Source organism: Bombus pascuorum, chromosome 6 (genome assembly GCF_905332965.1).
Source record: "Bombus pascuorum chromosome 6, iyBomPasc1.1, whole genome shotgun sequence".
Classification (NCBI taxonomy): domain Eukaryota; kingdom Metazoa; phylum Arthropoda; class Insecta; order Hymenoptera; family Apidae; genus Bombus; species Bombus pascuorum.
This window is the reverse complement of record NC_083493.1, coordinates 5,615,628-5,637,640: the sequence shown is the minus strand read 5'-3', so window position 1 is coordinate 5,637,640 and position 22,013 is coordinate 5,615,628. Positions and strand designations below refer to the sequence as shown.

The 22,013-nt window shown below is 37.0% G+C and overlaps 1 protein-coding gene across 2 annotated transcripts in view; it reads right to left on the bottom strand.

Annotated features, from left to right (window-relative positions):
* Nucleotides 1-22,013, bottom strand: part of LOC132908185 (semaphorin-1A-like) — a 395,917-nt gene that overhangs the window by 59,985 nt on the left and 313,919 nt on the right. For both annotated transcript variants that reach the window (XM_060961947.1, XM_060961946.1), the window contains exon 6: nucleotides 6,536-6,623. In XM_060961947.1, coding sequence (XP_060817930.1) covers nucleotides 6,536-6,623 — 88 coding nt within the window. The remainder of the gene's footprint in view (nucleotides 1-6,535; nucleotides 6,624-22,013) is intronic.

Below are 22,013 nucleotides of genomic sequence, written 5' to 3'. Positions count from 1 at the left end.
TGGAAAAACTTTTAGTCTAGTAGACTCGAGCGCTTTACAAAATATCATCGCGTCTCTCGGCGGAAGTTCGCGGTCCTCCGGTTTAAAGCAACGCTTTCTAGGCTTTTCCGAATTTTCCACGCGAAAACTCGTAATTGTTGGCCGTGAATAACTTCGTTACCGTGAAAACTTCACTTACATTTGGAATAATATTTAAATTTCCCGCTCGCGTTCGCCGTTTGCACGCGATTCGAATGAGCTGAAAAAATAGTCTAATTTTCATTAAACGTACCAGATTCACATCTACAAGAATTATCGATTCCGCTTGTGAAATTTCATATATGTATTTATGTTATGGGCAAACAGTCGAGATTCGAACAACGTATTTATCCTAAGAATCCGATGCAAGATAGTACGAGTGTAATTTTTGCCTAAAACTCTCATAGATCCAGGGAACTGTATCTATTTGTGCCATCTGTATTTACGTAGAGGATTTCGTTATAAATTTTTAAACCTTTACAAATATGTGTGGTATAATACATTGTAGATGTCAGATATATTTCTCTAGCGAGTTTAATCTCGTCCAAAATTTTTTCAAATTAAAGATTTTGTGATTTTCCTTCGAACTCTTCGTATACGGCGTGAAAATATCGAAATCGTGGACAATTTTCTAGAAAACAAAAGATCGTATCATATCATATAGATTTCGTTCGTTAAAGGTCTAATTCATTGCACGCGATATCGATTGTTACATCGTTAGTATTGGGTTGGCAACTAAGTGATCGTGGATTTTGTCATTAGGTGGTAATGACCCAGCCCAATATTTTCGTTGTATCGGATACAAGATGCAACCGCATAATATTTCTGCATATTTTGTATTAATGATACTATCGAAAGTATGCATACTCTACACGTACGTACATGCTACCTGGTTCATTTATCACAAACGTTCGTTTTCGGTTAATGCCTATCATACAAATTGCTTTTTCATTTCCCTCCCAATTGTCTTCGTCTTTTTCATATCGTTCGTAACTTACGATCACATGTATTCTCGTATCTCTTACCATAGTGTACAACATGGCACGATCTTTTGGTCCACCGGAATATTTACAACATTTTTACAGACACCAACAAATTGCAAATGTTTAGTGAACGCAAGTAACAAAATAATATTATCCGTCAAATTATCGAAGTTGGTATAATTCTTATCATTTTCGGATGGTAATATCGATAGCGATGTACGTTGCGCCGATTCATATTTCCTTTCGTGTTCGATTTTTCCTGAGAGACAACATCCTTGTAAATAATCCTCAATCACTATGCTGCATGTACACGCTCGTTCATACGTACTAAGACTGCAGCTGGTTTCATACAAAACGTGATAACTGACCCAGATGATCAAGGAAACAATTAATTGATGGGCATTTTGTATTCCTGTGAGATAAGGACACTAAACGCACGGCAAGAACATAGCTTTAATATTTTAGATTTAGCTGACACAGATTCCTGGATTTTATATAAGGAAATCACAGGTGAGCAGATATCCAGAAAAGATTTTATGTTTCAATTAGCAAATGAATTTTTCGCTGACAATGAAAAATCACGGATAGAACAAAGAGCATCTGAGGTCCAAAGTACGTCAAAGAACTCACCTTATTCACGCAAATGGTGTCAGATAGGGTACTGTAATAATAATACGATCACCATCATTTGCAATCTTTGTAAAAAGTATATATGCGGAAAATGTACGCAGAAGAACCTTTACGTTTGTGAGAAATGTGACGAATGATAACTTTTGTACCTAATAATTTAAATTACATTTGTATTTTATTTATTCTATTACGCTTATTATGCTTATTATTATATTATACTTCTTACATTTACCAATGAAAATTTATTTTAATATTCAAAGATTTTGATACTAAATATCGTTATTACAGTTGTTATTATATAATTCTTACGATCTTAGAACATGCAATTCCTTTTGTAAGATAATAATAAATCAATAAATATAAAAAATTCTACTATGAAGTATTTTTTAAAGTCATTTTTACTGGTTTTCATAGAGATAGCTACGTCTCAAATATCAGTAGTTCTAGTGTTAAAAATTCGAGGCTCTTTCCTTGTGGTTGAAATAATGGCGGGTGGTCGAATCGAGGTAATCGCGTAGGTTAATTTTACAGCCATAAAGTAAGATATATTTCAGGGAAGAAAGTGGAAACTCTGAAGCTTCGTTCGTGACTATCTTCGTATGTCTACAAACAGGACTTACCGCGTACGAACTACAAAGCATCGTAGTATAAGACAGCAGAGATAAATTAGATTTTGCAGCCGTGTTTTAAAGAGACGTTGTTACGGTTAAAAAGAATTCTACGTCCAACGAACGTAACTTGATAAATTTAATGAATTCGGCTCATCTCTTTCACCATTTTCCTATGTTTCTTTATAAAAGCCTCACAGTCAGCGACTTCTTCATACGTGTTCGTTCGTGACATGACTTTCACGCAAGATATCGATATGCCACGAACGATGTAACCGCACTGTACTTCCGCATATTTCTCCTTTGTTGGAGCTCATTGACGCCACATGTTCGATATGGCCGACACATTCGCATACACGTTTGCCTTATTAACGATAGAAAAGACTGAACGCGTAAATAACGCAATCGCTTCTACCGTAGTATCTTCTATTATAATATCTGCTATAATAATTTCCAAGCAAAACTACGTGTTTTTCAAACCGAATTTGTCCGATTATTACTAATATTTGTTATTACCTATAATTATATATATTTATATATGTGACTATTTATTAATTATAATTATTACTATCAATTTCGCATTCTTCATCGCCGCTTTTATATAACTTTCTATTCACAAGATCTAGAGAAGATATTATTAGGTTCTCCGAAAAGTTCCTTTCGTTTTATAAGGAAATAATAGACGCACAATGTTTTTTGTTTTATATCAGTTTATTGAATTGTGTACGCACATAATAGTAGAAATAGGACGAAATGCATCACACCTAATTCAATAAAATAATATAAAACGGAAATTGTTGTTCATCTATTATCATCTTATTAAACGAAAGAATCTTCTCGGACAACCTAATATAATTTTATAAGCGAATTACACACAACCTATGCCACGAAATATCGTTTGATAACGAAACCGAAGAATCAAGCTGTTAAGATTTATCTTCGTTTAAAGAAGAGATATCATCGCCTCTGAATAAAACTACGAAAATAACGCGCTGTATTTTTATACGATATATTCTCTATTTAACATAAAAGTTTCTCTTTTTCCTGTGTGTATGATATATCAAAGAGAAAAAGTAAATACGTGATTTAGAGAAATATCGAGAATAACAAGCGAACAGCAAGAAAAAAGGGATAATCGCGGTATTTGTTACGCTCTGAAAACTCAGTTGCAGTCGCGATCGCGCTCCGACGAGAACGAATCGTTGTAGATTCGGAAAATGTAGGCAGCGTCGAGACGCGTTATTTATTCACAGCGATAAGAACAGTTCGTTTAGCATAAATTAGCCAAACGCGGGCTACGCAACTTGTTAAACAAAACGGTGGTAGCGCGTGATGGACGGCTGTCGATTACGTCCAAGCGTCGCATACGCGTATTATGCATTTCTGTGTTGTTCAAATAACTGTCAAAAATTCCGAGTCTTTTTATTTCTCTTAATTTAATCGTCGCTCCAAATGCCAGTCGCTATATGCGAGTTTTTTTTATTAAAATTATTTATTAGAATTGATTAAAATCATTATCAGATTAATTCAATCGATTACGTAACGTTGAAGATTCGCTGGAGAAGAAGAATTCTTGGCGTTTAGATATTAACGAATTTTTTTATGCCAGCTTCGCTACAGAGAATATCCCCAGCTTAAACGAAAGATAAGAATCGTATTAATATTAACAACTTCCACCGTATTGGGAAAACTATCGAGCTGTTGGGAAGCTCATGACGAGATTTAAGCAGAAGTTAAAGTACATTTCTGTAGAATTACTACTTTATTAAGTAATATATATTTTGTTAAAATATCTATTGTTTTTTCTCGAAAAAAATATCGGCAAAAGTCGATGAAAATTTGCGCGTCAAGAAAAAATCAACTCCTTGAATTTCGAAATAAATGATAGGATTTCCTTGTAACAAGGTTAATTAAAGAATCACTGTTAGAAAAATATTCCAATCGACGCAGAAGAATTCTCTTTAAACGATTTAATAATAAATTACATTTAATTCCAGTTCGTTTTACACGCGTTATACCACCTACGTCATGGCATGAACACATTCTCGAATCAGATGCATCATCTCTGCGGTAATGAAGCAATGACCAATCCTCTTTTCCAATAAAACATTACTTACGTAAAATCACCGATTATTTCTACCGCATACCTACTCTTTTAACGCAATTTTTATTTCCGTCCTTTCGTGCATTATAAGCAAAATACGTTTCTCTTTCACCAACTTCAAAATTATTAAAGCTAGCAAGAGTTATTAAACATTTTTTGTATATTCGATATGTCTGTGCTCCAGCGAAACTCGTTTTTAACCATGATTTCCATACCGTAGTCTAACCATGATGTTATATCTGCCGATAGGACCCGACGTTCATAATCACGCGAAAAATCCGTAAAGCAGAGCGTTGTAGACCATTTCGTAAACGATCGTACGCTGTTTCAGGGAAATTTGGGGTGACGGCAGAGATGACGAGTCCAGCGTGTTTATCAAACTCGCGAAGAGGCAGCGTGTTGTTGCATATGCCGCGTGGCAGCAGCGGGTTGCACGCGTACATGTGTCAAAAGCCAAAAGTGATTCGTGACTCGGTCACTGTGCTCCATCCACGTATTTATACGTATGTATGCACGTGGAGAGCGATCGGGTCACTCGAAAGAGAAAGAGAAAGAGAGAGAGAGAGCAACCGTGGCTCTTTGCTTCTGTCGTCAAAGCCATGCGACCGTCCGCTTCTCAAATTCGCGACTACGTGTTTCGTCAAATATGCAATCGGTAATCAGAAAGTTTTGCAGCAACTTTTGCCTATGCACTACGAGGCAAAAACGTTTTGTTGGTTTCGTAACGCGTCATGTCGAGTGATTTCTCTAAAAGCAAACGATTTTTCTAAAACATATTTTCGAGAACAAAATTACTTTGTACGTCACCGTGTACAGTTTTTCATAGTTTCTCTTGTTTGCAGTAAAATAATTGCAATAAAAATCGCAATAACCATGGAATTTTGAAATGTCGTAGACGCTGGATCGTCTCTCAGGTCATAGAGTAAGTATCGCGAGAAAGATACTTATTTATACAGCGAGCGAACTGCAACTAACACGATTCGACAGAATATAGCTATTCGATGGTAGAATCGAATTTTCTTTAAACGAGATCCTTAGTGTTCTTGTAGTTAAAACTGTTAGAGGTTTACGGGTGTAAACCCTATACCCTTTTGGAACACTGTTTCCAAGTTTCGCCAGTATCGTAGCTAACTTCGTTAGGGATCCAAGGGATCTTATACATTATACAGTATCGGCGAATTCTCAGAGTCCTGACGAAACTAACAATAAGTACGATGCTGGTGAAACATCGAAACATTCTTCTCAAAGAAATCGCTTCAGACTCGAAGGACTCTGTCGCCATCTGAAATCCTTGGCTAAAGAACATTCGACTTCTTTAACCGTTTGCAAAACAGACAGTTCGAACGGAAGCTAAGCGTTTGACGAACACTTACCGATAAAATCAAAAGTTTGTTACTTTTTATCTCTCGCATGTTAACTCTAATCTTTGTTACGATACTAGGCATTTGGTTTTGGTTTGGTTTGGAGCAAACGATAGGATCAACGTACAGGTATAGAGAGATTTTTCATTGAAATTTTCATAGAGTAGACGACATCCTAAACTGAGCCTAGGAAAGCATAATTCTAATATCGACGATACGATAATCTTTTTAATTCGGTGGACGTTTAGAAAGGGGATGTATGCCTTCTCGTACGAAACGCGATTCAACGGAAAGAAAGTTACCTACTTTGCTGTAAGCTCTTGAAATTCCCAGAAGAACAAACTCCTTTAAAACGTGCCCCCCTTTTATGCATAAAAAGGTATTTTCTTATCGTTCTCCGTGATCGCGAAACCCAGCGAAATTGTTACGCAAAACGATCGTATCGTCGCACGGCAACCCTAAAATAGTTCAACCGTTCCCTTCTCGGACAACTGCTGATTTCCATATTCATTTTCGATGCTAACCTTCGTTTCTCGTCGTTCGCTTGCCTCTACCACAATTTTCCATGAATCGTTCCCGGTAAACTTATAGACATTTTGTCAAAATTCTTGTTACGCTTTGCAAAACCCTTGAAATTCTCGAATAAGCTCGAAAGAATATACATACGCAGAAGGCACATTACGTAGGCAGATTCGTAAAATAAATTCCATTGCTAGATAACAATACGGACAAGGATTTTCCGCAACCACCTATCGCATTTCATTCGAGCAGACATTTTTACGCGATATTTCACTGCAAATAAATAAGAAGATATATTAGATTCTAACTCACCGACGAACACCGCAGTGCTGTTGTGCCGTGGATCGTAAGGGCACAGTCCCAGCCCATCCATATCGCTTTCCTGCGCGTACGCTCCATCCTGAAACACGAATCGCAAGTATCAACGTTAGAAATCGCGTGAGAAACTCGCACCTTTTCGTTCGGTGGTCAACAATCGTATTTCGCGGTAGTTAACAGCGTTGCATGTGCGCCAACTTCTACGACGACTTAACGTCTTGATCGCTTCATTAACTTGCACTAGCCGCTTCAAAAATCTTTTTTCCTTTGTACAGAAACGTTCGCGATGAAGGTTACGGATCAGCGTTCTTATTACATTTTACAGATTTTCATAGTCGTTCCATGCTTACGCCGCGATCGGAAGCAAGCGGCGAGGAATAGAAAAATGAAGATAGAGGGCGAGTCACGCAATTCCAAGGAATCGTATTTCCTGTTTAGAAAACGACCTTATTTTTCGGCGAGGTGCAGCAACGCGCGTACAATGTTTATCCACGGTTCCTGTCTTCCTTCCCTTTCATTTCTTTTTTTTTTCCGTTTTCTTTTAACGAAGTCGCTCTGTTTTGCATATCAAGAAATTAGGATGCTGGCCCGGAGAAATGAATATTTCATGCAGCATTTCCAACTTCCTAATGAAGCGTAAAGAGCTTGTTTCGTACAGTTTTATTGTTTGTTCGTTAGTTCGTTAGTATGGAATATACAAAAAACAGTGGCTTGTTTTCAAGCTTTTGCAAGTTTTCAAATATACGACTATGTGTTCGACTTTGAATATTTCCTAATTATCTTCGGTTCTTTCGTACACGTTGTTTATTATATTATTACGGAAAGTTTAATCTATTAACATCGATCTAGCTTTTAGGGAACGCGGGAAGAATCGAAAGGCAATGCACTTTTGTAGAATTGTTCGCAACGTATACCGCGTAACAACGTTTTAAGAACCGAATTCGATTAAGCTGGAGAAACCAACTTACCAGCTGCCTGGAATTCTATACTATGAGCACAATCGTATTAGTTAACGCCAATTCGATCAATTCGATTCAATGTACCACCTAACTATTAATCGAAGTCGAGCGCACAGTATATGAAGTGTTTCATGTAGTTAACTCTGGTCCAAGCTACATACCTTGGTTAATACCCCAGGGAAATTTCTTTGACAGAAATTTTCTCTAGTAAAGTGGCCTTTCCCAATCTGATTTCTAATAAAAAAAAAATCAACCAATAAAGAACGACGATATTCGTATGAAACTCGATTCGACTATCGTCCTACTTCGTTTTAACGCATAACTCTGTTATTATTCGTACAGTAGAAATATTAATAAAACTTTGCAGGAAGATATCCATCGAGAGAAACGAATCTACAGAGAACACCGCAAAAGGGGAAAGAGAGAAGACAGCGCAAAGATTAAATTTGTTTACCTTTCGCATCCGAATCTTTTTAATTTGAAGGAACAATATCGCGCAATTACAACTTCACGACGCGAATTCCCCCACTGGCTTCAAATTTCACCTTGCAATTTACTCTGTAACTACGTTTCTTTCACCATCACGCTGCCTCGCAAAAGGATTATCTCGTTATGCGCGTTTCTTCTCTAGCGTTAGACCGTTCGTGAACTTTTTGCCATTATAAGATCGCTTCTTCTTCTCGCGAACGTCGGCGAAAGAGAGAATCTTACACTTTTCAAAATTTTCTTTAGATATTTGTCTTTTAACGTTCTTGCACATTTTGTTATAACGAAACGAAGGTAATTTTGTATAGCTCTTCTCTCATTGAATTATTGGTTGCCACGAGGCAACGCAACGTGACGCGACGCGACGGTGCGCTATTAAACGTCAGAAGTTACAATACAATACGACTGCGATTAGAACGAGCAAATAAACGCGAAATATCGCAATGAACATTGGATATTATACGTATAAATGATATTAGAGATACGCGTTATTTCGACGATAATACACGGAATTATTGTTTGGAATAATTTACATCTTATTATCCTTACGAAAGCAACGCACAGTTAACACGCGATGACAGTTCACGGTCGAAGAATTCAAACGTTTCCACGTGCCATTTTGGCCGTTGATACATTTATAATTTAACTCAGAGCGAATGTTATTACATTTGTTTCTATAAACGTAGAGTGCTGAAAAAAAACGCGTGAAGTTTTTAACTTATCTTCGCGGTGATTCGTGAAAAAACAAATTTTTTTTACACCGTATAGATAACTCTTTGTTCGTGTCCGAGTATCGTGAAAACGTTTAAAATTGATAGGAATGATTTCATTTCGTACAAATATACGATTCGTACCGACGTTTCACAGATTGCTCTTGTTGAAAACGTTCAAAAATTCTGTTCTGAAACATGTAACATTCGATAATTTGATTATGTGAAAATATATTTCAACCCGTGACAGCCAATAAAATTTCAACGCGAATAAGAGGCGTTTATATCATTTAAAGAAGTTATGTTCGTACGAGTGGCACAGTAGCCTGAAATTGTTAAAAACCTGATAGTCAATAATCTGTTAGAATTGGAAACAGTACAGTTTTAGGAGTTTCTGCAATTATAGAATCTAATTCATTATAATATAAATATAATAAGATTTATGCTTATCATAAGTTAATCTATACATTGAAGAATCTATGACCGGAATTTCATAGGTTTTCAAGGAAATGGAAAACAAGAATTTAGTGCAGATTTGTACGGTTTCGAGTTAGTGTGCGACATTCCCTTGTCCTTAACACTTTAACTGTCACGTTGGTCATTGGTGACTGGAGCACTTGAACTTCTTACGATTGTAAAAATTGAACGAAAATTGACAGTTAGGGGATTTTGAATATAACCGATAAGTAGAAGATACTTTGAAACAAAAAGTGCCCCATTGAACAATTAAATATTTTTATTAGAACATCAATAAAAAAAAAAATGAGAACAAATCCTGCATCTAATGATGCACTGTGTTAAAACACTTTAAACATAAATGTGGCTCATCAATACAATCTGGACGATAGGTGGTCACCTTTTTGGTCCGATTCTTAGCAATTTTTGATCCTAACTATTTAACATTTTTTTATAGCACTCTCTGCAAAATTTTCGTGCCAGGTACGCTTTCCCTTCTTTCTTCTGCATTTCGTGTTGCAATCTTTGTCGAATAAGTATATTTAACGGCTCTGGTGAATGGCACTGTGTAAGGTGCATTGCGAGTGCCATTCTAAAATCTGATACCTTGATTTTTGCTTTTGTTGCTTGTTTATAGAATATCATCGCGTTAGAAATTGATGTATTTAACAATAACTCTAAAGCTAATTTTATATACCACTTGAGGGTTCTTTTATGTGGTGTAGAATATGCTATCATTTGATCTGATAAATCCACAGCACATTTTCTTCTGTTGTAATCTACCACTATCATTGGTTTATCACAAACATAATTTTCTTTGCGGACCTCTACTATTTCAGAGTAATATCTTCTACACGTTTCAACAATATATTCTGCACGTTTTGCTTACGACGAAATAACAAATGCGAATGGTTTGTTGAAATAAACGAAGCCTTGTTATAATACGTCGCTATCAATTGTTACCAAGGCGCCACGGTGGTCATCCGTGACCACCAATCAGATAAACGGTCCATTGGGGAAGAATGTTGTCTTATATCTTCAATTTATTATTATCTTGCCATTATATGCTTCGAATAATAAAAATACTCTCGTGGCGTCTCGAGCGAAACATGTGATTTCGGCGTGGCAGTCAAAGTGTTAAAACGAATAAAGTACAGTGGCGAATGTTCATCGTCAATTTTAGTTATATCCTGTATAGATATTATTGTTTCTATGGAGAATTTAATGTAATTTCAACGTAATTTACAGTGTTGAGTAAGAAGAGCGTTTATGATTGCTCTACAATGTGTTATATTTTTATAGGACATGCAGACTCAGGAAAATACAGCACTTGAGAGTACTAGAACAACAGTATCTTGAACATCTATGCTTTAAGAGGTGAAACCGTGCGTCAAATAATGAAAATATCGCGAGTCGTCGCTAAATTTGACAAAGCATTGTGCGATAAAATCCCTAAGCGATAATAGAATCTCGAAATTATTTTGTTAACTTATGCACCATAGCGAAAGTTGAAAAATTACTGGATCGTTTGATCAAGTGTAATGCATTTACTTTGACACGAATGATAGAACGTCGAAGTAACTGTTTTTGTTATTCGAATATCGTTTCTTCGGTTCGTATTCGTAAATAATTCCTTTAACGAAATGCAAGAATAGTAATTGAGAATAGGTAAATGAATATGTAGGAGCTTGTCGAATTCAAAACTGCTATTATCGAAATCATACATTCTCAGCATAGAAAACAGGATTATTCTATTATTCATTGTCCGCCTTTCTCTCGGGGAATCATTTTCTCACCGAGTTATTTTGCTACCTGACCAGAAGGAATATTTTTCGCTTTAAATATTGAATCGTGCAGTAAATATTTATTCCTCCGAACGATAATCATGAATATTAAATGTTTGTTTTCAATTTTTACACGATACATATGTGTATTGGGTTGGCAAATAAGTGATTGCGGATTTTGTCAATACCACTTAATAACAAAATCCGCAATCATTTAGTTGCCAACCCAATATATTCCGTTTAATTGATCTATAGATATTAGGTCGTCTGAAAAGTTTCTTTCGTTTTATAAGGAAATAATGGATGCGCAACATTTCCCGTTTTATATTATTTTATCGAATTACGTATGATCCATTTCGTTCTATCAAAATAAAGATGACAACGTTCGGAAAATTAGGTTTCATGTTTGTATAATGATGCATCGTTGTAAAAGTCGCGTCTGTAAAAGAAAGACACTTTTCGGACAACCTAATAGTTACACATAACTAGCCATGTTTGTGCTTACTTGATCCACTGTTTAATTTGTCTATTTGTTATAACGTGGTTTGATATAAATTATCGTTGTATTTATTTTACTATTTATTATTTATATCGAGAGCTAAGGACGAATAGCGCTATTTCGTCGATATCATCAAATAATGGGAAACGAATTGTAAAAATCTCATAGAAAACGATTGTAAAGAGATCGAGTCAAATTGTGTACACGAAACAGTTCCAGACCACTCTCATCGCCCCGTTTCCCAATTCTCCACTTGTCTAGTAAGATACACATGGACACGTATACGTACACGTAGCTACCAGCTACTACTAATACATGGTCCGAAAAACAAAAAGAAAAAAAAAAGAAGGAGAAAATGGGAAAAATCGCCGACATCCAGTGGCACTGCTTAGCTGCGCACAATCGATACATTGTGTGCACGTGAAGAAGCGTTGTCGAGATTGGCCCGTTTCGCCAAGCGCTTTATTCCCATCTCGCTTCGACCTTTTTCGTATTTGTATTTCCGGTGACGTATACCGAGCACCGGTGAACCGGCGAGTTGAGAGAAAATCCGCACGTTCGGCCAATAATTCGTCCCTTTTGTTGGAAAGGTTGGGATAATTTTGGCGAAAGTCGAACGCTATCGAACTGCTTCGATTGTTTCTTTTACAGTCACGAATCATTCGCGTTAAACACACACGAGCCACGAGTAAATGCATATTTTAGCGATTATTAGGGTTGGTGAGAAATTTTACGAGCATTGCTTTAAAGTCTAAGAAAGTTACCGATTTAACGAACTTCTAATTGATTTTCTATTTATCCGTTATAATTTAGAGTTTAACGGAATATTCGCACGGGCGGACGAAAAGATACATGCGAATTTGTAATTACAAGAAAACGTCCAATGGACATTTGTTTTCTTGCTCTGGGCAAAAACGTTCATCCATCTCGCACACGATAATATACCAATTGTCTGTGTATACTAGTTGTCTCATAATTTGTAAAATTTACTTATTGAACTTCACTTTGTTCGTTATCAAACTTGTTAGCCTTAGAGCGAAGAATTTATCGATACTAATACTTTGCAAGTTGTAAAATTTTCCTAATAACACTTGATCAATTACTCTTATGCTTGAAAGAACCCTTACAAAGGCCCAGTCCGCTAGATTAACGAGAGGAAAAGAAAGTTAATAAGTAGATAATGAGTTATTCAGGAGAACAAACGAGGGAACAAAAGCGACTCACTTTACATATAACGTATAATGAAAATTGCATACAAGTATCGATATCGGTAATTAAAGAGTGTAACACCATATCACAATTAAACGGTGTAATGGATGGCGAATAAAAGTAAATGGAACGAAATCAACTCGCGTTACTTTCACTAGAAGCACAACCTGGCGTATGGTTAAGCTCAATAGAAAGGAAATTTCGCCATCGGACCATGTAAAATATCTACATGGCCGTTCATCTCGATAGGCGGCTCATCTGGAAGAAACATATCAGAGCTAAATGGAAACAACGTAGTCTTAGGATGAGAAAAATTGTACTGGTTGCTAGGGAAAAGAATCTCAGTTGACAATCTATGTGCAATAAGATTCTAATATGTTATAATAAAGTTATAATTAAACCAGTGTGGACCTGTATGAGATACAAGTTTCGGATTCTGCTGGTAATTTGAACATAGGAATAGTACAAGCGTTTCGGTTTAAAGCACTAAGAATTATCGCACACTCGCCATAGTATATCGCAAATGAGATATTCTAACACGAATATTCCTCGGAACACGAGCAGTGAAAGAGGAAATGGCGAGATTTTGCAGAAAATACTCGGACATATTAGATTTTCACGAATCTCTAATATGTCTGAGTATTTTGCGCTAATCTGCTTGACAATAGCTCGACAAATACGCAGCGTTAAAAGGTACCACGCGTCTGATCATCCCGCTGTTTTTCAAATCAGCCAAACACACCCTTGCATCGTACACTAAGTGATTGCGGATTTTGTCATTAGATGGTAATGACAAAGTCCGCAATCACTTAGTTGCCAACCCAATATTTGTAGCCAGAAAACATAGAGGAACACATTGTGTATTGCTCCTGCCAAAACACCATACCTATATCACGTTTGCTTGTAACCTTCTGCAAATAACAAATTAATCGCAAACTTGGCAGTATATAAAAGAAAAAAAAAAAAAATTGAAAGACATAGCGCGAAAGGTAACACGCGCAAGAAAATAAGGAAACAAGTACGTATACCAACGAGGAAAAAACAAAGTCAGAGAGAAGTGCATACTAGAGGAATGCATGAGAAAATTGGAGTAGCATCGTTACTCCTTTCATAGCGACACCCTTAAATCTAAAAACACTCGCGGTATATGGAGCAAGACAATCGTTATTCTATTCTAACGCGTACATGTGTATACATATGTACGTATATACGGAATACATCTGGCGATTAATCGATTGTTCGAAAGATCGCATCGTAGAAAAAGGGGCTTCGTTCAATCGCAATGTCGAATCACAATATGATATTAACCCTTTGCACTCCTAAGTCGAGAGTGACTCGACATCAGTTTTTATCTCAACAGTTCCTTTGTCGAATCCCACTCGACATCCTCTCAATCCCACCTTTTTTGTGAAAAGAAAACCACGATTGTATCCTGGAAATTGTTTCAAGATATATCATACACTTAAAAACCGCAAAATACAATAATGTGAATAAAACTGGTATTTAAGTGAATTTGTTTCTTCCTTTATTTATTTCAATCGTCTTATTTTTTAGTTACAGTAAATTTCAAATAAAATTCTTAAAAGCGCTGAGAACTGTTGCTAACGAAATTGAAATAAAATTCGGAGTGCAAAGGGTTAACGATATGAATTTGATGTTATAAATTACCGTTGTCGGTTATCACAAATATCGAACGACGGGGTTGTTCTTCGATCAAAATTTCGCTTGTATATAGAGAAAGCAAAGTTTCATCCTGGAACAGGGACAGCGTGACATTTTGCGGGGCCGGGTTCAAAAATTTTGCGAGGCCTGAATACACATTCAAATCCTACATTTAAATTTTATAACGAGGAACTATTTATTTACAAATGCTGTTACATATTATGTATTTTTTATAAGCAGTTTTTTAAACAAATCCAAATAATATTTTTTCGCATCCATAATTCGCTTTCAAGGGGCAAAAAATTCAATGAAAGTACAAAGTCTGTAATCATGTATGACTTTTGAAAAAAACTATTGATGTAGTTTAATTTCTCTAAAAAGTACATTTCTCTGAAAGCGCCTGGATTTTTTATCTAAAGTAGTTTCCAGGATATGAGGACTTTATGGAGTTACACTGAACTTTCATGATTTTTGTCTCTCCTTTAAACTGAATCAGCGCTACTAAAAAATGTCTTGCGTCTGTTAATGGTATCACCATTCTATAAAAAGTTAATCAAAATCGGTGTTTTTTAATTGGGTAATTTTCGTAGACCACGGGGCCTCTCAAAACGCGGGGTCGGGTTCCGGTGAACGCGCTGAATCTGCCTTGCGCTGGCCCTGTCCTGGAATTTCAGCGACAAAAATTCATCGAATGAATGAAGATTCTACGTGGTTCGATATTATGCAATATGCTTTAATTATCAGCAACGTACGTACTTAAAAAGTGCTTAATACAAAGTGTATTAACGAGGACGGTCGACCAGGTCGATTTCACGCGGAGACACGTGTATCGGATACGCGTCTACCGCGATAGCAGTCCAACAATAAGAGCAAATCGTGTTGTCTGCACTAAACTCCTTCGAGGATTCAATATTTACTAAGCTTGTACGTTTGCCTCGACCGCACCATCCTCTCCTTAATTAACGTCGCGTGATTACGCTTGTATTTATCGAACAGAGGTCATTCGTCTATCGTGCTCCTTCAACTTTCAAATATGAACGTATTTACAAATCGAATTCTGCGCATTTGTTATTATTGAGATATGTATAATTTTATGTGCTACACCAGATTGGCAGAGTAGTAGTGACACACATATGTGAATATGAGTGTGTGGAAGTATGTGTATGCGCGGCGTCTCGAAAAACAGATGAATGTAATTGTTCCATTGGCAGTGTGGTATGGAAGATGGTGAGACAAAGAGATTGCTGAGACTCGTGCAAATGTATATCGACGAAGATCCTGGAAATCGTCTATTAAATAAATCTAAAACTATTTTAATATGAATTCTAAGTGTAACCTTAGTGTTCCTTTACTTTTATTTCGGCAATTAAGATCCACAATTCTCAACAGTTATGTTAGACGAAGGAGGGAGAGAAGAATTTCTAAGAGTTTAATTTTCCTATACGTAAAGACTATCAACGAAAGTCGACTATCGTGTAATATACAATGGCTCACGAAAGTATTCCAACGCTTAAATATGCAAACTTGAATGGCCGAAATAATGTACATTAAGGTAATTTGCTTAGACAAGTAGATGCCAATAGAAAGATGGAAGTGTTAAAATTGTCAGTGAAATTTGAAAAGGATTTAACAACGTAGATAGGAGATATGATACATTTATTAGAAACACGCATTGTAAGTGATTCAGAAAAGTATTTGAACGCTACACACGTACATATTACAAAGAAAAAGAAATTAGCGCAATAACTTTTAGGTACGAAATTTAAATAAGCAATTTGACGGATGTTTCGGTAATTATTCCGAGATATTTAATTTCCACGATTTTTTTAATATATCGTAGAAATAAGCATTCTGAACAATTTTTTCCTATACATATAACCTCCCCTCGGCCTTAGTTTCCGATATATTCACCAACATATTCTTGACATCTTTTTACTTCGATGTGCGTTATACGTCACTTAGGTTTGGGTTTGGACTTATTTATGGGTGTCACGGAAGCCTGAGTTTCTCGAAGCAAATTATCTTGCAAATCCACATACAGAGAAACAAACGGAAGAGCGTTACAAACATTAGAAACAAGGGACGTCGGACGGCAACGACAAAAAGAGGATGGCGAAGAAGAAGCCGCTGAAAACGCGGAAACACAGGACTTTGGCTTGGAAAGCATAGAACACGATGCAGGGGAAAAGGTATAAACGAGATATAAGCGAACACGAGGAGAAAAGTTGATCCTGGGTTGGTACGTGAGACCCGCGACAACGTTGCTGGATGCACGAAAAGGGAACTGTCGCATCGCAACACGCCACGGTCTGCCGTTCCAATTTCTTTATATGCATGACGCTTAGAACGCGGCTACATTCGCATCCGCGCCGTTACTGCGGGCTTGTCCACCCTGATATCTCTCTGGTATGTACGTGAAATTTTTCGAATCATCTTTGCGACAAGCTTTCGAGAAATGCAGCCTGCTATAGCAAACGCGCCTGCTTCCGTTGAGAAATGCGAAACAGTTTTAAAAGAGAGAAGAAGGAAAAGTAGACGAACATTCGTTGGAAATTGGTTGAATTCGTTTCTTTCGATCGTTTACGCGAATTGCAGATGAGTCTGATATAAATAAAGGAATTTTAACGAACAACGTATTAGAGTAATACTCTATGGCAATTAGATTATTTTCGACGAGAAGGCCAGTTAAATTAGACGACCGGAGCTCGTAGTCGAATGATAAGCGACTATGGAAACAGTACGTACATACGTTTGAAATATAAAAAGTTAGACGAGGAAAAATCACGAACGAAAATGTATTTACCTAGCAAATTATAATAATTTGATATATCGACCGTGTTATTCGGTTTTTTTAAATAGAGGAATAATATTGTTGAAGAAATTCTATTCGCGATAAGATATCGTATTATTTTGCGTAATATAATCTAAAAATTATTTTATCTCACGAGTAACCGTATACTTTTTATTACAACAAATAAGAGTGTAGGAATAAATTTTTATTCGATTGGATCGCGTTGCATCGATCTTAAAACTTGGATATCGAGGTGTGTAAGAAAAATGATCTTTTCGTGTTGTAAACGTATACTTCAGTGAAACGCGGAGGAAAAATAATTCCTGAGTATCACGCGATATTATTAATTATCTCGCAATTCGCCGACTGACATTAACGTTGAAAATTCGCGTATTCGGATCAGGCTTTATCCACGAAGCCTACCCCACGAAGCCTAGAAAATTGCCGTGTTCTCATCCAACTAACTCCAATTAGGAAAGCTGATAGAAGCATGCAATGCGAAACGCCGTGCATCACTTCAATTCGATGCACGAAAAGGGGGAAACAGGAAATAATAACAGGTGCGTAATAGAAAATGGGATTTGCCAGGGTTCGTAGACGTTAAGGCGATATGAAGTTGAAATACATTTATAATAGAACACAGGATTATAGCGATAGATACGATCAACAATGTTTGTTATCAGGCTGTTTCATGAATTTTTACGATTTTAAAATATATTAAATAAAAAACATACTTGTTCGTTTGATGATAAATTCGTTACAGTTCCTTTCACGGTTCTCATCTCTGTCATACGTAATCCTTCGGTGAGGCATTCTTTGTTTCGCTTTTCTTTCTCATTCTTGCGAGAAAAGTTCCTTTCGAAACTTTTCCGACTAATACTATAAATTAGAGCTCCAACTTTAAATACTTTTTCCCCCGCGAATGGTCAGGGATGTTATCTTCAACTACATTAAGCGAAAGTAATAATCCCCACGAAATGTTCCTTTTCAAACAAATTGAATAATCGTTTCAATCTCCAACATTCTGTTAAAAACTTTTCAAAAATTTAGAGCAAATTACTATTAAATTAAAATTTTAATACACCGAGGATATTGGAACAGTCATTTTCGCTGGCTATCGAATAAGACGATGATAACATGACAATAGCGAAAAAATACGACTGTTGTCGTGTTTGGATGTTGTGGACCATTAATTTATTCGTCCATTTTATTTTTAATTGTTAAAGCTATTTAAGTTTGGTTTGCATGGATACGACGAGTTTGGTGATTGTTGGTGTGCTGATATGCTTTTGAAAAAGCAATGACCGGAAAACGAAAATAGATTAATCAGAGAACAGAAGGAGAATACAGCTAAATAAATTTACGCTGTCAAACTTTCCAATATTCCAATTCTCTTGGAACTATATGTTTCTTTCTTTCTTTACAAAAATATCCCTACGATATTTTACAGTTTTTATAAATCGAGACTCGCGATGTACGATGTTATACGACCTCGCTATGCGACCTAAGAGACGTATCGTTACGTTATAGATGCGCTTGTCTCATCAATCGATTTAGCGCTAAACTAATTGTTCCCGACTTTTACAATTTCAAAGACACAGGGTTACATTAAGGCATGGAACTTTGAAAATGAAGAACAGGAAGACTCGCAGGCGTTCAAAAGTTGAAGAACACAACGGTACTTGAAGTGCTCTTTAGATTTAACTTATGAAGCGACGTTACGTCAACAGCTTTTAACTTCCGCAAACTAAGAGATCTAGCGCTACGCCGAGAACTTCTAATTTTCACAACTAAGAAACGCTGTACCTACACCGAGAGAGCTTCTAATTTTCGCATTTCAAAGGTTGTAATAGAGTGCGTCGAGTACTCTTGGCTTTAACTTGGCTACGTGAAATCGTGTAGAACTACCTCCATGACCCTTAACTTCCACAGTCTAAAACACATATCATTATATTAAAGAAGCACGGTTAATAGACCAAGTAGAAGATTTACAACTTATAAAAAATACAGTATAAGAAGTACGATATCGATCGAAGATTCTAAATATTATTAACCGTTTACTATCGCCGAGTATGTATTTTTACCAACGAAAATCGTGGATCAGTAGATATAGGAATAACGAATCAAACGTACGCCGGTTCCTTCCGCTAATAATTCGCCTATTTTATTAGGTCGTCCGAGAAGTTTCTTTCGTTTTATAAGGAAATAATGGATGCACATTTTCCGTTTTATATTATTTTATCGAATTTTTGTTTTATCAAAATAAAGATGACAACGTTCGGCAAATTAGGTTTCATGTTTGTATAATGATGCGTCGTTGTAAAAGAAAGACACTTTTCGGACAACCTAATACTTACCGATAAAATTTCTATACAACTTTCGTATTTTTCTTCGAAACGCACAATAGACTACATAAAACCGACACTATTGGCCTGGCAACTAAGTGATTGCAGATTGTGTGAATACCACCTAATGACAAAACCCGCAATCACTTAGTTGCCAACCTAATACTTTGCAACGTCTAAAGATGTTAAAATTCGACCCACCGTACTTGATACTTTACCATCTGCTCAAACAGCCTACGATCAAACCTGCCATCAGCTCGCTGCAATCCAAACCATTTCGTTATCATTCGAAAGTTTCGGCAACGACGTATTTGACTCGCACGCCAGGGTATAACGTTCGCGATTTCCTGCTGGCGCATCCTCCGTTCGGAACGCAACGTCGTAGCTCGCAAAGGAACGAAGAGAAGAAAAGAGGATAGGAGAAAAGATCGAGATAGCGCGGCGTGTAACTCGGTGTAACCGACGCAACGGAACGAAAGGGCAATAGAAGCATTTTAGGAGGAATTCGTATGCCGGTCTCGCGCAAGGTTCGCTTCGCCTGTCCCTGATTGAGTTAGCCGAGCTCGCGATGGGTCGCTGTATACGCGAATCGCTCGTAAAATCGGACGGTTGCTGCGAACGGCCTCGAACGAGACGAAGGCCGATGAATACGTGATATCACGAGCTTTTTCCACCTTTGTCGCGCCGTGCCACGGATTTCTCTTGGCGCCTGTTTGCCCCGTTGTAGCCTCCCCTTTCTCCACTTCCTACCACTCTTCCAGCTTTCTTTCTTGCTTGCTTTTAGTCGCTCGTCTAAAATGGGAAAACGCCGGGAATACTGGCAACGCCACGACCACCGGCTTTCAGGAATTCATTAGCCGCTATTAAGCGTCTCTTTCATGCGATTGTTAATTTGCAACGTGCCTGTGTTACGCTACAGGAACACGGTCTCTGGCGTGTTCCCATGCCGGAAATTCAACGTCGTTTCTTCCAGCTTTTCGCAAAATTTACTTGGCTCCACCGATACTCCATGTTCTACATAGACCAGGTTTTCGTATGGGAAATCTTGTTCTTCAGTCATTGACTTCGGTTGGATGACTTCGTTCCTGGGACGATTGCGTTTCAACGACTTTCGTTTTATAATATTCTACCTTCCTTCTGCTATCTATATGGTAAAAAATAATTTTCATGCAAAATGTTCTTTTTTTTAATATAGCAAGTCTTTGCATATGTTTCGTCCGATGACTCTTCGCGTAGCACGGAATCCATCCCTCGGTCGAGGCGGCCACTTGCTACGTCAATATAATTAATTGGACCGTAATAATCATAAAGAACTGTCGTAAAACTAAGCATTTCGATTTGACCGTTGAGTGGTATAAAACATCTTCGAGTCAAGATGTTCCTTATGGTTATTGCTCCATCAGGTAAAACGTGGGTTTCCCATATTTCCCGGGATTTTCACCCGCAAGCAACCGGTGGTGAGGCTAACACCCAGCAAGAGTTTTCCTCTGTGACAGCATCGTCACCGAACTTTACTCCTTCTACGACCACAGAACAGTCAAGATCTCTGCATTGGGTTCGCTACTCAGTCAACATCTATTCATTAACTATATCCACTTTTAATCACTCATCTAATTAACATATATATATCTACGCAACGAGCGTAATCATCTTGTCCACAAGTTGTTGAATAAAGAGTAAATTATAACCTGTTACGTTATAATCCATTCAACTACCTCTATTATCTTAAACGAAACAGGGGATCGATCAGTTTCGTGGCATCGATTGTATATCGCAACGGGAATTTACGGCTCCTGTTGACGCGCTTCCTTGAGATCGCGTCTCTCCATGAACGGTAAATAAAACAGCATATGTGATAGGTTTGGAAATTATTTTGACAGATTGTTTCAAACTGTCGCGAGTTTTAATTTGCATTATATACCTGGATTGGTATTGCACAGATAGAGAAAAATGTTAACGGTTGAAAATACAAAAGATTTCAGGCATTCGAGAAAATGAAAAAAGTGGAAAGAAGCAAATGCGGAAATGTAATCGCATGGATAGATCGTGAGGGAATCTCGCGAGATAATATATACAGATTTATTCAGGTTTCATAAGAGTGGATGCAACGAATTAGAGTTGAAGGAATGAAGTAAAATATATTAACGTCCGTGGACTTTTTCAAACCCCTTTTGAACAGTTTTTCGAAATATTCAGTAGATATATAATTTCACAAGGTAAATCGAGCAATATGCATGTAATTTTGTTAAATTTCCCTAAAATTTCATTTCATCTCAATTGTCAGAAGTAACAATTAAATGGCTCAGAAGTACGTGTTACACAGAGTTTGTTACAAAGAGCTGGAATAGAGAAACAACTTTTCATAATACTCAGGAAAACGAAGTGTATCAGTGATGGCGATTGTGCACAGATAAAACAGCTATTTTCTCGATGCTTGAAACAATGAAATTTTCCTCACAGTCTACTAAATTTCCGTAAAAGAATTACGTACGATTAACGTCGTTGTCTCGTCATGAGCCAGCGACCACGTTCTTCGTCGAGTACGGTTTTCCACTAATTTGCCGTCACAAT